Here is a 15298-nt window from a genome sequence, read left to right on the forward strand (position 1 = left end):
TTCTCTGCAATGGGTCTCTGTCTGCTCCACCAATGCGCATGCCCATTGCATTGGTGGAGCAGACAGAGACCCATTGCAGAGAAACCCCCGGCACCAGAGCAGAAGCCGCGACAGAGGAACTGTGGAAGACGAACGCTCGCGAGAGTTGGAGCCGACACACGTGATGCGGAAGGACTCTGGTATACCAGCCGTGCAGTGGACCGGCGTTTCTGTGTTATGAGTGTGAGAGACTCAGTTTAAACTCTCAACTGCTCTGATCCGATTCAATACATGTGAGTGGGATACCAACTGTTGTTTTTAGATAGGAGTTTTATTAAAGGTTTTACACTATATTCCTTTTCTCCTATATTACTCTCCTTCCCTCTCCCCCCGCCCCCCCCCTCCCCCCCCCCCCGCGAGATCCATTCCGTGACAGGACACCTTCCAGCAGCAGAAGGATGATGAAGCTGTGAAAATTGCTTGAATGATCGTGTGCAGTCTAAGAAATCCAAGACGAAATTGAAGTTCATCAGTAGCAGAGTTCCTGAGTCCCACTGTGGATTAAAGGCTTTAAATTGCTGACAAACGGTAATTGCATATCTTACCACCTAAGTCCCGATTATTCTGACATACTGCCCTATGATATATTTCTCCCCCCCCTCTTCTCTTCCTCTCCCTGCAATTTGCGCCTAGGTCACTTCTTCTCTCTATATATATTTCAGTTGGATCATTGATACATTTCACTTTGTACAATTACCTAAAGTATAAAGTTTGGATATTATGTTAGATATTTGAAAGCCTGAAGATATAAAAATAAATACACATCAATATAAATAAAATATTTTATACCTTGATCTAATTAAATCCTCATGGGACCATGGTACATGCAATCTGTAAATATTAGGTTTCCTTCCTGTAAAAGTAACAAGAAACGAGAATACATCAACTCACTGTTTAGTATTATATATGTCAAATATGTAAAAAAAAAAAAATCTGCATGCTTGTTAAAAAAAAAATTGCCCATTTTCTCTCAGCTCTGAACAAGCAACTGGAAGAAAGCCAACAAGCAGCTGAGAAAAAGCAAAACCCTTTAAAAGAAACTCGGAAAAAACAAAGAGAAGTAACTACTTAACAAACTACAGATAATACAACTATAGAAAAGTGTAAATCTGTTTTAACATGTTAACACAGTACAACAATACCATTAAGAAATAAGCACATTTTAAAATAAACATTGCGAATCATTCTTAATTTACCTTTGCATTTTGTGCAGTTCCTCTCAATGTAGATATTAAATGCCTGGTATATCTGTGTGAAAACAAATTGCACTGTTTGGATATACAATCTTGGATATTAATCCACTCGTTCTCGCTTTGATTCATTTACTATATACTGTATTTAAATATTTACCTGGCTGAAATCCTGAAGCTGTACAATATGAAGTAGTCCAGTAGAATTTAACTTAATATGACTAGATGATATCCCTGCAAAAGAAGTTAGGCATATAATGTTATGTGAGTAAATAACAGCAGAAGCCACATAGCACATACTGTGACAGTTGTTTCTTTTGGAGGGAGACATCATGGTGAATCCGTTGCAGAATTTGTTTACATTTATTTTTATTAAACAAAACCTAACTCATGTATTGCATTTGACATTTTAAGACTACAGTAGATGATTCAATCTAAAAAAAATATATATTGTTGCACAGTGTAATTTTTGGCCAAAAATTAAACATGCATTGGTAATAACGAATTTGAAGAAAAATAAAACAATAAAACGAGAGCCATCCCCTTTATCAATCTGTATGTACCAAAATATGTCAGCGTACAAAAATAGGTAAACAATTTTACTTGAATAAATACAGGGTTGCCACATCTCTTCCAAACAAACATTCAATTACCACAAATATAATAGAATATTCCTAATTAGTCTTATCGTATAATTAGACGTAACCGAAAGAAATACCTCACTCAACTAAACATTTTAAAAAGATTTGTGAAAATTATTCCACAAATGGGTGCTACTGAAGGATTGAGTTTATACTGAAATATTGCTTTAAAAAATGTACATATAGAGAAAAGGCAATCCTAAAGATAATGTGCACTTCTGGAACTCATTTAGAATTGTCACTGGTGTATGAACCGAGTCAAAATGCAGTTACAGTATGCTTCCTTGAGAAAATTGTCATAAAACCTTTAAACTGCCAATGTATTATAACAGAGCCTCTAACTTAAATATTCTAAATTTGTAAGTAATGATCCTAGATGATGAATAATCAAACTTATAAAAGTAATACATTTATTGGATACGAAAAAACAACAATAAATATAAGTCAAGGTCTGTGCTCTCTTCTTGAGAAATGATAGGCAGTATGGTATCAAGTATTAAGTGAGAATAATGCCACAATCAGAAATGTAAGGTCTATAGTTGCTATTACTAGTGAAAGTAACTAAGTAGTTAAATATAAATGTGTCTCAATGCAACAGTTACATAATAGAGGTTGGGAAAATAAACACATCCATTAAGTTCAACCTATGCTAAATAAAGACGACAGATACTTTATCCTATATTTGTACTTGTATATATTGATTTAGAGGAAGGCAAACAAAAACCCCCTGTGAAATATCATCTAATCATATCTCATAAGGGGAAAAATAAATCCCTTCCTCACTCCAAATATTGGCCATCAGATTACTCCCTGGATAAACATGTTTACTGATTTGGTATATCCCTGTATACCTTTCCTTTTTTAAAGTATGGATGGAATATTAGCACTAATCGTTACTACCTTTTAAGATACAAGTGATGAAGAGAATGAGGATATTTGGGGTACAGGGTTAAAGTGCTAAGTATCTAGAAGAGAGGAGAAAGTTTGAAGCATTTGTAGCAGATTTTGAGCCAATTTAGCGATTGGACACGGCGCCCTGCAGATCCGCCATGACCAACTCGCTATCTCCAGAACTCGTGGTACGCGACATCAGTTATGATATGTCAAGCTTAGAAAACGCACCTGACGTGCTTTTATTCAACAAGCGGCTCCCTCCAGGGGGGCCTCGCTTCCAGCCAAATGCGCATTGGCGGCACCTCATCTTTAGGATTCTATATATATTTTTTGTAAGCATTATTATAGTATAATTAGGCTTACCTATAAAATACAGTACCGTAAATTCCGGACTATAAGCCGCAACTTTTTCCCCACGCTTTGAACCTCGCGGCTTAAACAATGACGCGGCTAGTATATGGATTTTTCCCGCTTTCAAATTTTTTTTCTTCAAAAAAACCCATTCTGTGACGTGCTCAGTTTTTTGGCGGCATGAAGCTTTCATTAGACCAGGCCTGCACAACACGCGGCATGCGGCCCGCCTGTACTCACTGTGCGGCCCGCGGTGGCTTTCTGCTCTCTCCCTCCCTCCCGAGTCCACTCTCCCGCGCCCCCCCCCCGCGAGCTCGCTGTCACCATCCCCCGCGAGCCCTCTCTCCCCCTCGCAGAGTAGCAGCGCGCTCTAGTATTGAGGCACTTCCTGCCTGCTGCTTGCTAGAGCATGCGTGCACTCCTGCTTGGACGGCAGAGGTATTTACTGCTTGGACGGCAGAGGTATTTACTGGTTAATGTGAGGTGCTGGGGGGTTAATGTGAGGTGCTGGGGGCTTGATGTGAGGTGCTCAGGGGTTAATGTGAGGTGCTGGGGGCTTGATGTGAGGTGCTAAGGGGTTAATGTGAGGTGTTGGGGGGCTTGATGTGTGGTGCAGGGGGGGTTGATGTGTGGTGCAGGGGGGGTTGATGTGTGGTGCAGGGGGAGTTAATGTGAGGTGCAGGGGGAGAGTGATGGGAGGTGCAGGGGGTATTGATGTGAGGTGCAGGGGGGGTTGATGTGTGGTGCAGGGGGAGTTAATGTGAGGTGCAGGGGGAGAGTGATGGGAGGTGCAGGGGGTGTTGATGTGAGGTGCAGGGGGGGTTGATGTGTGGTGCAGGGGGGGTTGATGTGATGTGCTGGGGGGTTAATGTGAGGTGCAGGGGGAGTTGATGTGAGGTGCAGGGGGAGTTAATGTGAGGTGCAGGGGGAGAGTGATGGGAGGTGCAGGGGGTGTTGATGTGAGGTGCTGGGGGCTTGATGTGAGGTGCAGGGGGAGTTGATGTGAGGTGCAGGGGGTGTTGATGTGAGGTGCAGGGGAAGTTGATGTGAGGTGCAGGGGAAGTTGATGTGAGGTGCAGGGGGAGTTGATGTGAGGTGCAGGGGGAGTTGATGTGAGGTGCAGGGGGAGTTGATGTGAGGTGCAGGGGGAGTTGATGTGAGGTGCAGGGGGAGTTGATGTGAGGTGCAGGGGGAGTTGATGTGAGGTGCAGGGGGAGTAGGCACCTGCGGCTTATAGACGTGTGCGGCTTATTTATGTTCAAAATAATAATTTTTTTTAAATTCAGTGGGTGCGGCTTATATTCAGGTGCGCTCAATAGTCCGGAAATTACGGGAGATATATAATATTAATTATATAGTACTAATTTGGTGATGTGTTAAAGCAATTCAGAAGCAAAGTTTATGCACAAATTGTCCTTTTCATATTTGTATTTTTAGTATCAATGTATCAAACTCCTTAGCTTTCCTAGACAAATGTATTCACCCATAAATGAGAAATGTATTTAAGTCATGTGAAATTCATAATCTAGCCATTAAGCAAACTATGGCATCATTCCTTTATCATTACTTTTCAAAAATGAAAAAAAGTGAGACACAATACTTTACCTGTACTTAATGTAACAAGTTTACACAAAACAGCTTTATCATTAAAACAATTGGGAAGATATTGTAAAACACCTTGTTGAAATGGTAATCACAACACTAACTTATGTTAACACATTTTAAAACAACTATTTGGTTGATTATAGGTGGTAGATAAGAAATATTTAAGTGCTATTTAACTATTGAGACAACTATTAATTTAAAACCAGAGACAGAACATGAAACACAGACAAAGCTCAGTGCACATCCAGTGAAACTTATACACGGTACAGTGCCTAAATATATATGTATAGATATCTATTAAATAAAATGGTCTTTTAGTTTAACATTTTGGCCAAAGTGTTGTAAGCCCCTGAGCCACTACACGGCAGACCACATCTCAAGGGTCCCCAACACTAATATAAGTTCTTAATAACCTGTGCATTACCAGGAAGAATCATTTATAATAAATCTGTCAAAAATAGTTGCATAGTTCTATGTCTGATTGAAGCTTTTATTAACCTGTACATTACCAGGAAAAGCACTCTGTATTAGATTTGTCACAATCATACTGCAAGCAAGCAAGTTCCCCTGAGAGTGGGAGATGCTGTGGAGTGAGCTTTTAACCATTTAAATGTGGGAGGGGGTGAGCTTCAATTAGGTAGGAGGTAGCCACCCTCCAATCAGCTAAGACCAACTGAACAAGAATTGTAAAACATACAGGACACCTACAAGCTCATATTGAACCCCCAATGGAGGTTCAATATGAGCTTGTAGGTCACAACTATTAATACCATGTTCTTAATATTCAAATGGTGGAGTTAATATTCATAGAGCTATTCATTTTGACAATAGCTAACAAGAATGTTTTGTGTATGGGTTATTCAATAACCTTTATTATCTGTGTGTATATGTTTAAAGTTTGTAGAGCAGATAGGTTTAGGAAGAAAAATAGTAAGGATAGATTGTATGTATGAATTGCCAAATGAGATCACATGTTTTGCTTTGATGCGATTACGCGATGGGACTATTTAAAGCATCAAATGGACTTAACCCTATACCACATACCCCTGACGAAGCGGAGTAATCCGTGAAACGCGTAGGTTGGAGTTACCTTATCCTTACGCTCACGCAAACTGAGGTGCATGGACGTGCACTCATTCCCCATAGAGAGCAACTCTGAGCCAATTGCAGCATACCCGGAACCGGCCTTTTTCCATCATTGGCTCTCATGAGAGAGCGAGCGTTCAGGATAGCAGATGCTCCGAAGCAAGTAGAAGGGGAAAGGAGCCGAGTAAGCAGCCCGTCTACCAGCGGAGGATAACGCGCACCAGCAGGTCTGGATGCGACACAGTTAGGACTCCCGAGGTGGTCGTTGGGGATGAAAGGCAGCTCACTGTGAAAGATATTATTGCATGCGCATTTCCTACTTGTCTCTTGTAAGTAGGATTTAAATTTTTGCCAGCGTGGAATGGAATCGATTTTTTATGTAAATGTTTACTGATTATTAAATGTATATTGTTTACCTTACTTTCTTGACTATTTCCTACCTCTGAGGAACTTACCATTCCTTTTATACTTGATCATTTTGCTCTAAATACTGTACTGTACATACAGTATTACACTAGGTTTGTTACATTTTTTTTTTCCATGGGCCGAATTCCATCTGGATTCCCAAGTCAGCATTGGCCTAATTTGGATTAATACCAAATGGACATTGCCTATTGTTGTATCTATTGTAAGGTTGATTTATTTGTTACACTTTGTATTGATGTAGAGTTTAGTAATTCTCTAGACGCCACACAGTAACACTTTTTTCCACTATATCTGGTTAACAAGACATTTATATTTTTCCCCTGGACTAAACCTCTTTCTTTCTTGCCCGAGTGACGCAGTATGGCGATTGAGGTCAGCCTCACTCTGGTGAAGAATGGAAAGCCGCAACGTTATCGGGACATGACAGTATGGCTCTCTAGTAGGTGATCATGTTCAATTTTAGTAATAATGTTATAGTACATAAGATCTTTACCACTTCCTTGTTTATAATGACTGTTTGAATTATGATTTCATCCAAAATGAACCCATATATACGTTTGAATTGTACAAACACCAGTAGTATTAAAAAAGCATATTTATTGCTCATATGTTATGTTAGACATACACAGTCTTAGCAAGCTCAAAACCAACTCACAATATTATATATTTATATATTTATGTGTGCCGATAGTGGTGCCACCGGAAAAGTGGCATCATGTATACTACAATAAACAAATAAGCCGCAATGCACATCAAATATGACAAATTGTTTAGTACATTGCTATATGTTGTTTCTATATTTTTTCTTCTCATAAGTATGGGTCATTTAGTTAAATCCTTTGGCAAAAACATTTCAAGCCTTCAACCACATCAAGGCAGACCCTATCAGCAGGTCCTACACTACCAATTTTATACGCATCTTTTGTAATTCTTCCACAGGAAAGAGAAAAGAGGAAACAAAAGAATAATATAGCCAATAGCATGGGATGTGTGACATGTGTGCCCAAGCGGTTAAAATGAGTAGTATTATATGATCTACACTGCAGTTAAAACTGGTTAAAAACCAGGAGTGCTCTAGTAAATATAGTGGGAAAAAATGTTGTACATACCAAATGAAAGGGCATGTGTAACAGGAATTTGCACAGTTCTCGAGTCTTCTGTTAAAAATTCACAATCCATAGAAAACTGTAATAGACATAAAATGTATATTAGAGTAGACCTTAGTCACTGCAGTGAGATCTATTGCAGACCAGATAAACATAGTAAAATTCCGAAATAAAGAATATAATAATAATAATTATAGGCTAAAGCAGTAAAATTCCGGGCATTATTGAAAACCCTGCTCTCTGATTGGATAATGCCCGGAATTTTAACCAATTAGTAATGCCCGGAATTTAAGTAGCTTGCAATGTGTAGTTTTCAATGTGTTTATTTCCAGCCAATCAGCTTTCAGAACAGCCGAGACAGGGCAGGGGATTCGTCTGAATGAAGTAACATCTCTGAGACAGGGCAGGGGATTGGTCAGGACGTATCAGCCACGGGTTGACTCCTCCCCCTCCCGAGCTGACAGATTTTCTGAGCAGATTCAGTTGAATTGGGGGGGAGAGAGTCTGCAATGTTTAGTAAGTGGCTGCATTTTTGATTGTGTGTCTGTGTGTCATTTGCAGTGTTTATGGGTATAGCAGCAGTGTGTGGTGTTGTGTGTGTGTGTAGAGCTGCTGTGTGTGTGTGTATATAGAGCTTCTGTGTGTGTGTAGAGCTCCAGTGTGTGTGTGTCAGTAGCAGTGTTTATAGGTGTAGCATGTGTGTGTAGCAGCAGAGTTTGTGTGCGTAGAGCTGCTGTGTTGTGTGTGTGTGTAGAGCTGCTGTGTTGTGTGTGTGTGTAGAGCTGCTGTGTTGTGTGTGTGTGTGTTGTGTGTGTGTGTGTGTAGAGCTGCTGTGTTGTGTGTGTAGAGCTGCTGTGTTGTGTGTAGAGCTGCTGTGTTGTGTGTGTAGAGCTGCTGTGTTGTGTATGTTTGTGTAGAGCTGCTGTGTTGTGTGTGTGTATGTGTGTGTGTGTAGAGCTGCTGTGTGTAGAGCTGCTGTGTGTAGAGCTGCTGTGTTTTGTGTGTGTGTGTGTGTGTGTGTGTGTGTATAGAGCTGCTGTGTTGTGTGTGTGTGTAGAGGTGCCGTGTTGTGTGTGTGTGTGTGTGTGGTGTGCTTGTGTGTAGCAGCAGTTTGTGTGTGTAGAGCTGCTGTGTGTGTGTGTATATAGAGCTTCTGTGTGTGTGTAGAGCTCCAGTGTGTGTGTGTCAGTAGCAGTGTTTATAGGTGTAGCATGTGTGTGTAGCAGCAGAGTTTGTGTGCGTAGAGCTGCTGTGTTGTGTGTGTGTGTAGAGCTGCTGTGTTGTGTGTGTGTGTAGAGCTGCTGTGTTGTGTGTGTGTGTAGAGCTGCTGTGTTGTGTGTGTGTGTGTGTAGAGCTGCTGTGTTGTGTGTGTAGAGCTGCTGTGTTGTGTGTAGAGCTGCTGTGTTGTGTGTGTAGAGCTGCTGTGTTGTGTGTGTTTGTGTAGAGCTGCTGTGTTGTGTGTGTGTATGTGTGTGTGTGTGTGTGTGTGTAGAGCTGCTGTGTGTAGAGCTGCTGTGTGTAGAGCTGCTGTGTTTTGTGTGTGTGTGTATGTGTGTGTGTGTGTGTGTGTGTATGGAGCTGCTGTGTTGTGTGTGTGTGTAGAGGTGCCGTGTTGTGTGTGTGTGTGTGTGGTGTGCTTGTGTGTAGCAGCAGTTTGTGTGTGTAGAGCTGCTGTGTTGTGTGTGTGTAGAGCTGCTGTGTTGTGTGTGTGTAGAGCTGCTGTGTTGTGTGTGTAGAGTGCTGTATTATGTGTGTTTGTGTAGAGCTGCTGTGTGTGTGTGTGTGTGTGTGTGTGTGTGTGTGTGTGTGTGTGTGTGTGTGTGTGTGTGTGTGTGTGTGTGTGTGTGTGTGTGTGTGTGTGTGTGTGGTTTATAGCATATCCCTACAAACATTTTCTTTATACTTTTACCTCCACTGCTAATTTCTATCCACAAGATCTCTTCATTTTCATCATTCCTTTCATAAACATCTTCCCTTATAATAGATTTTAGATCCGGTTTAACATATAAACATACTCCACCTCCTCTTCTATTTGCTCGATCCTTCCGAAAAAGGGAATAAGCCTCTACATTAACTTGTGCAAGCTCCAAAAGAGTGAAAAACATACTGTACAAGTAGTTAGAGCAGGGCTCTTCAACAATCCAGCCCGTTGAGGGCTTTTGAGTGGGACCTGGATTGTCTGTTTCTCTTAATGTCATTGTAGTTGCCTACACAACTGAAGTAATGTAAATATATATGGTGCAGATGTTAGAATTGTAAATCCTTAAGATTATTCAACATTGCAGTGCTCTAGTGACCCTGCAACACTGAAATCTTTTCTGATCCGGCCCCTCGAAAAACGACTAAAATGGATCATAACAGACAGCACTAAGCAAAGAATCAAAATAAGTACTGTAGCAAAAGAGCAGGATACATTTGGAGGGTCCACGAAGAGTTGGGACCCGTAACTTAGACAACCGGGCACTGCTTGAGAAAAGGCCAAGATGGCCTGAAATCTAGCTTAGTTACATTTGGTTATGTACTCTGTTCTCTGTCTCTATCTTTGTGTGTTATGTTGCAAGTAAAATGTCTATTTAAGCAGTAATTGCTCCTATCTTTGCCGTGTGCTTCATGACTTATGCTATTTTTTTTGCCAATGTATGTACTCTGACTGAAGACGGAATATGTGTATAAAAAAAAAAAAAAAAAAAAAGAAAGTCTGGTTTTTTTGTACTACAATATTTTTTCTGTAACCCTTTTTTGTTTAATTTAATATTTGTTTCCCCTTATTTGTCATCTTGAATTGTGGAGTATTTCCTGTTCTGTATCTACTAATTATTGAGCTGGAGTTACCATTTTTTTTTTTTTAAAGTTACCCTTTGGAAAGGTAGTTGAAGAGAATGAGGTATAGTTTAGTTACCTTACTCCCGTTAGTTGTTGGAACATGGAGTATAAAATGTGATGAAGTAAGAAAGTCCTCAAGTTTCAATGTCACAACCTAAATGAAACAGGAAAAGGTGTTTTAAAGAATGCATTATAAACTCCTTCATGTAACAATGCTCTGCAGCAAAACAAGGATTTGTTTTAGAATATTTACCAGATGTAAAAAAAAAGAGTAAATTATAAAAAAGACAAGGCTGGGACAAAATATTATTAGATTTGCCTCATTTCTAGATTTATTTCAAGGTAAAGAACCATCTAGTAAAAGTAATCAACAATGTATTATTTTCTTTACCATTGTTTGTTATTTCATGACTTTATACAGCTAAACCCCGTTATAACGCGGGTCTCGGGGTCCACCCCGAGACCACCGCGTTACTAACGGGGTCGCGGGGAAAAAAATGGCCGCCGCGCTTTAGCGCATATTCATCCCGCGGGACAGGAGATGGGAGCGGGCATGTCCCTCCGCTCCCCGCTTCCCCCTGTCACCGCGGGACAGCCCGCGGGGCAGGAGATGGGAGCGGGGATGTCCCTCCGGTCCCCGCTTCCCCCTGTCACCGCGGGACAGGCCGCGGGGCAGGAGATGGGAGCGGGGATGTCCCTCCGGTCCCCGCTTCCCCCTGTCACCGCGGGCCTCCATGATGCAGTGGCTATGTCGTGCACTTTTAAAACAACTGCGCATGCTCAGTATTAGTAAGTCAGACATTTCGCACATGAAGCAGTTCCGGTCTGCACCAGCTGTATGAGCCATGTGTCCGGTGAGAGCAGGGATCTGACACGCTGTTCCTGCACCGCTGCTCTGTGCTGAGCCTTGTTGATCATCTCCTACCCCCTGTGTGCCGAACTATAGTCTGCACCATGCCTCCCACCATCCTGCACCACAATGCTGCGGGTAATGCCAACCACTGTGTGTGTTTGTCTCAAACAGTGTGGAGTGATTGTGTACGCAGTGCCATGTGTCGTTTTGTCTGTTATTGTGTCGTGTGTTCTGCTGTTAAATCATGCAGTGCTATGTGCATGTATGGTTGTGTATTGTCTTTGCGTCTTGCAGTCTTGTGACTGTGGCATGTTGTCATTGCATCATGCAGTATCCTGTTGTGCTTTTTATAATTGTCAGCAATTAACAAATGTCTTCTGATCAGGGTGCTATTTATGCTGGAAATAACAAACTGCCTTAAGTACAGTAGTGAGTGACATTTAAACCATGTGGCAATCATATTGAATGACTGGTGTGGGCTGTCCATGTTGTGTAACCCCACTTTGAGGTGGTAGCCAAACAATTTCAGATTGTGACCACATTCCCTATAATACTTAATTTTCAGTGCAGTGAGGCACTCTGATTGTTATATCCTGTTCGTGTTATTTTGTACATTAGTACAGCAATACAATTACAGATTACCTGATAGCTGTGCAACATCTGAGTGTCATGTGCCCTGGACCTTTGTAACTACAAACTGGTCTGCAATTCTCTGATATGACAGGCTGCCACACACACTTCCACATCACAATTCTGCCTGTGTGTTCAGTATTCTTGTTTGAACAGACACTAAAGCATAAGGTAACCCTACAAAGGCAGAATAAATCAATACAGTAAAAACTGCTATAGATGAATACGTGGACGTTTGCTATACAGTGTAGGTGTAAACATTAATTGGGAGCCATTTACAGGTGTGAGAGAAAATGAATCAAAGCCTGTTACAGGCGTATGAATGAATAAAGTTGCTGGATGCCTGCAATAGGTGTATAAACAAATTATTGAAAGGGAGTGTGCTATAGATGTAGGAATAACTATAAATGGGAGTTTGCTATTCAGTAAATGGGAACTGCTAGAATTGTATGAATCAATTTTAGCCTGCTGTGTGTGTGTGAGTGTGTGAGGGTCTGTGAGTGTGTGTAAGTGTGTGTGAGTGTGTGCAGTGTGAGCAATGAGCAGTGTGTGTGCAGTGAGTGTGTGCAGTGTGTGCAGTGTGCAAAAAAAAAAAAAAAATTTTTTTAAAAATTTAAAATTTTTTTTTTTTTTTTTTTTTTTAAAAACGGGAGCCACGGGAAAACCGCGTTATAACCGAATCGCGGTATAGCGAGGCGCGTTATAACGGGGTTTAGCTGTATATGCTAAGTAGCCTTTAAAATGTAACGTCTAACTTTATTACAACAAAATAATGTGAAATACATACTGTTTTGTTATAGAGTGCAGATTCATTCTTTCCTATGTTTGTTACAAAGATGCAATAATCATGCTGAATTACAAATGAATACTTAAACAATTGTAATTATTTCACATAATGATTTCTTCAATACATTTATGCATTGTTACTAGGGTCTAGAGCAGTGGTGTGCAAACTTCCTGTGTTGCGTCCCCCCCTGCCTGCTAACCCCTTTGTGCCCCCCCCCCTTATCCCAAATGCGGTGTCAAATGACGCTGCGTTGCCATGGAGACGTGTGGACTGAAGCCGCGTAAGCGAGGAGCACCCCCCAAAAAATATATATCGCGCCCCCCTAGTTTGCGCTCCACTGGTCTAGAGTATCCTCTTTCAAAGAGCCCTAATTCGAATCCAGACAGATTATACATACATGCACATAAATATACATACATTAACACACAAGCATGTACAGTACAGTATGACACACTGTTTTTCCCGACCCCATGCTATTCAGATCCCTTTTCACTACAACTCTGACCCTCGACGTTCCTACAACTCTGAATACCCACACACCCCTGAAGCATAGGGGTGTATGCAGACCTCACTGCTAGTCAGGGAATAGAAGTAACCCTCCCACAATAAAATGTAACTCCTTCATGTCCCTCCCCCATCACATTCCTACAGTCCATGTCCTTAAGAGACCACACTGGGGGGCGATCATTGGTTTTTCGTGTTGCAGCATTGATTAAAGCAGCCTCATTACATGCCCACATACAAGAGGCCATCATGGTGCCTGTTACGCCACTCCATTCATTATGTAATTCCCCAGAAACAGCAGAGCACAGGGCAGGCACAGAGACAGGCTTCTCCATGTGGCGCACTGCAGGTGACTGCTATGATCAATGCTACAAAGCAAACACTAGAAGCTAATGATCACAGACCCTAAGGCAGTGTTTCCCAACTGAGGGTTCCCTGAGGAGATCAGAAGGGTGCCACAGAATTTCCCCAATCTCTAAGAGCAGGCAGAAAGCAGGGCTGTTGCTAGGGGGCTGGGCAGTTTCCTCCACCCCGATTGGCTGCTGCTGGGTAATGCAGCCAATCAGGAGGAAGTGTCAGGAGGAAGCAGCAGAGAGAGGTGAGGCTATGGCAGAGCTTATAGTGCCGGCTACGGATGACGTCACCCGTCTCCGTAGCCACTGTGAAAGTTGTAATCTGTTTTGGAGACGTCAGGATTCACACAGAGGGAGTCTCATTCAGAAGCAGGAACCCCCCGCTGTGCTAATCCTGATGGGCCATAAGTCTGGTCATGGGGACTCTGCATGCAGGCAGGTGTCAGGACCGTGCCATTGCCGGATTCCTTGACAACTACACGACAAACCATTGATCTGCATCTGTATGCAAAACTTTACCAAAACTTGCCAAATGTCTCCAACTTTTATGATCCTGTAACTCTTATTACATACCCCAGGGTCAAAAAGTTAGCATGGTATGATTTATAAAGCATATTATGTTATCAGTGATATCGACATACTGTACAGCAGGCCTGCACTACTCCAGTCCTCGAGGGCCGCAAACAGACCAGGTTTTCTGGATATCCCTAAATCAGCACAGCTGGCTCAATTAGTTGCTCAGTCAGACTGAGCCACTAATTGAGCCAGCTGTGCCGAAGGATATCCTGAAAACCTGGCCTGTTTGCGGCCCTCGAGGACTGGAGTTGTGTAGGCCTGCTGTACAGTATTAGAATTTTAAATCTAAAACAAAAATCACACTTTTCCTATTTTTGGTCTCTCTGTTATGTCATACTTTATGTTTATTTTTAACAAAGACCTTCCAGACCCACAGTGAGTAATATATTTATGATGTTAAATACGTTTGGCTTGATGCAAATTTTATACAAGTCAGATACTTATAAGTATTTTTAAATAAGGAGTTAATTTGTAAATATATTGCTCACAGTCAATATGAGTGAAATATATATATATTTTTTTTTTTTAATCAATCTACTGTTATCATACTCTGTTGCACTATATGTATATTTCTCTCCCATTTTTTTATATACCCTTGGATGTGAGTGCGCTCAGACCATCTGCTCTCATTACTATTATGGACCTGGATTGAAACCATCCTAGGAGCAGCACCAATCAAAGGACTGTATTTATATCTTTCTCTTCTGTTTTCACCATCACCAGTGTGTTCACTTGGTTTTATTTTAAACGGTATTTGCGCTTGATCCTTGTTGTCCTCAATTTGTAAACATCGCAAGATAGGCGAGTATTTTTACTTGCTCTGGCTCCTTTTCTTGGTGTGATGCTACTATGTGTAGAATAAAAGATTGCGAAGGCAAAGCCCCACTCGCCTGTTTCCTTAAAGCAGCAATACCGTCTCACTGTTTTTCTGTTTTTGCAGACTACAACGCAGGGTGATCTTCCATAGCTTGCGCACACTATCGTTAGCACTGGGACCTTCCCGAAATATATACCGGTTTAATTGATGGTGTTTATATAAATATATTTTTTAATTAATGCCAAATTTTGCGTGTCCCATACGCCAATGGCATGCCGCAACATAATTAAAGGGACAACTGTTTAAATATCTATGAAATAATACCCAGCAACTAAACTGCTTAGTGTCTCAGGAACGCTCGGGGTTAAAAATATCACATTTTAGCTCCAGAGTACCTACAGTTCACAAAAATGTAATAATAAAAATAAAAAATCAACAATATTGAAATTCAGTGGGATTTCTACTTTAAAAGAGAGGGCTAAGTGAAGAGGAACCAATTTATTACAAACACTCGTGCACTCTTGTTCCCAGTGGAAAATTAAAACGTTCTTAATCTCGAGTACCAGGGAGGCCAGCCAAAAAATGCAGATGAAAGGTAGTTTCAATACAAATAATAG

General features: G+C 41.3%; 1 protein-coding gene across 5 annotated transcripts in view; it reads right to left on the reverse strand.

Moving 5' to 3' along the window:
* The window catches only part of PGAP1 (post-GPI attachment to proteins inositol deacylase 1), a 128718-nt gene that overhangs the window by 53323 nt on the left and 60097 nt on the right, over positions 1-15298 (reverse strand). For all 5 annotated transcript variants that reach the window (XR_012802627.1, XM_075608197.1, XM_075608195.1 and 2 more), the window contains 5 exons: positions 10238-10315; positions 7342-7417; positions 1390-1463; positions 1236-1287; positions 829-892 (listed from right to left, as the gene is read on the reverse strand). Coding sequence is in view for 4 of the 5 variants with exons in the window: in XM_075608197.1 (XP_075464312.1) it covers positions 829-892; positions 1236-1287; positions 1390-1463; positions 7342-7417; positions 10238-10315 (344 nt within the window). In the remaining variant the exon portion in view is untranslated. The remainder of the gene's footprint in view (positions 1-828; positions 893-1235; positions 1288-1389; positions 1464-7341; positions 7418-10237; positions 10316-15298) is intronic.

Source organism: Ascaphus truei, chromosome 7, assembly GCF_040206685.1.
Source record: "Ascaphus truei isolate aAscTru1 chromosome 7, aAscTru1.hap1, whole genome shotgun sequence".
Classification (NCBI taxonomy): domain Eukaryota; kingdom Metazoa; phylum Chordata; class Amphibia; order Anura; family Ascaphidae; genus Ascaphus; species Ascaphus truei.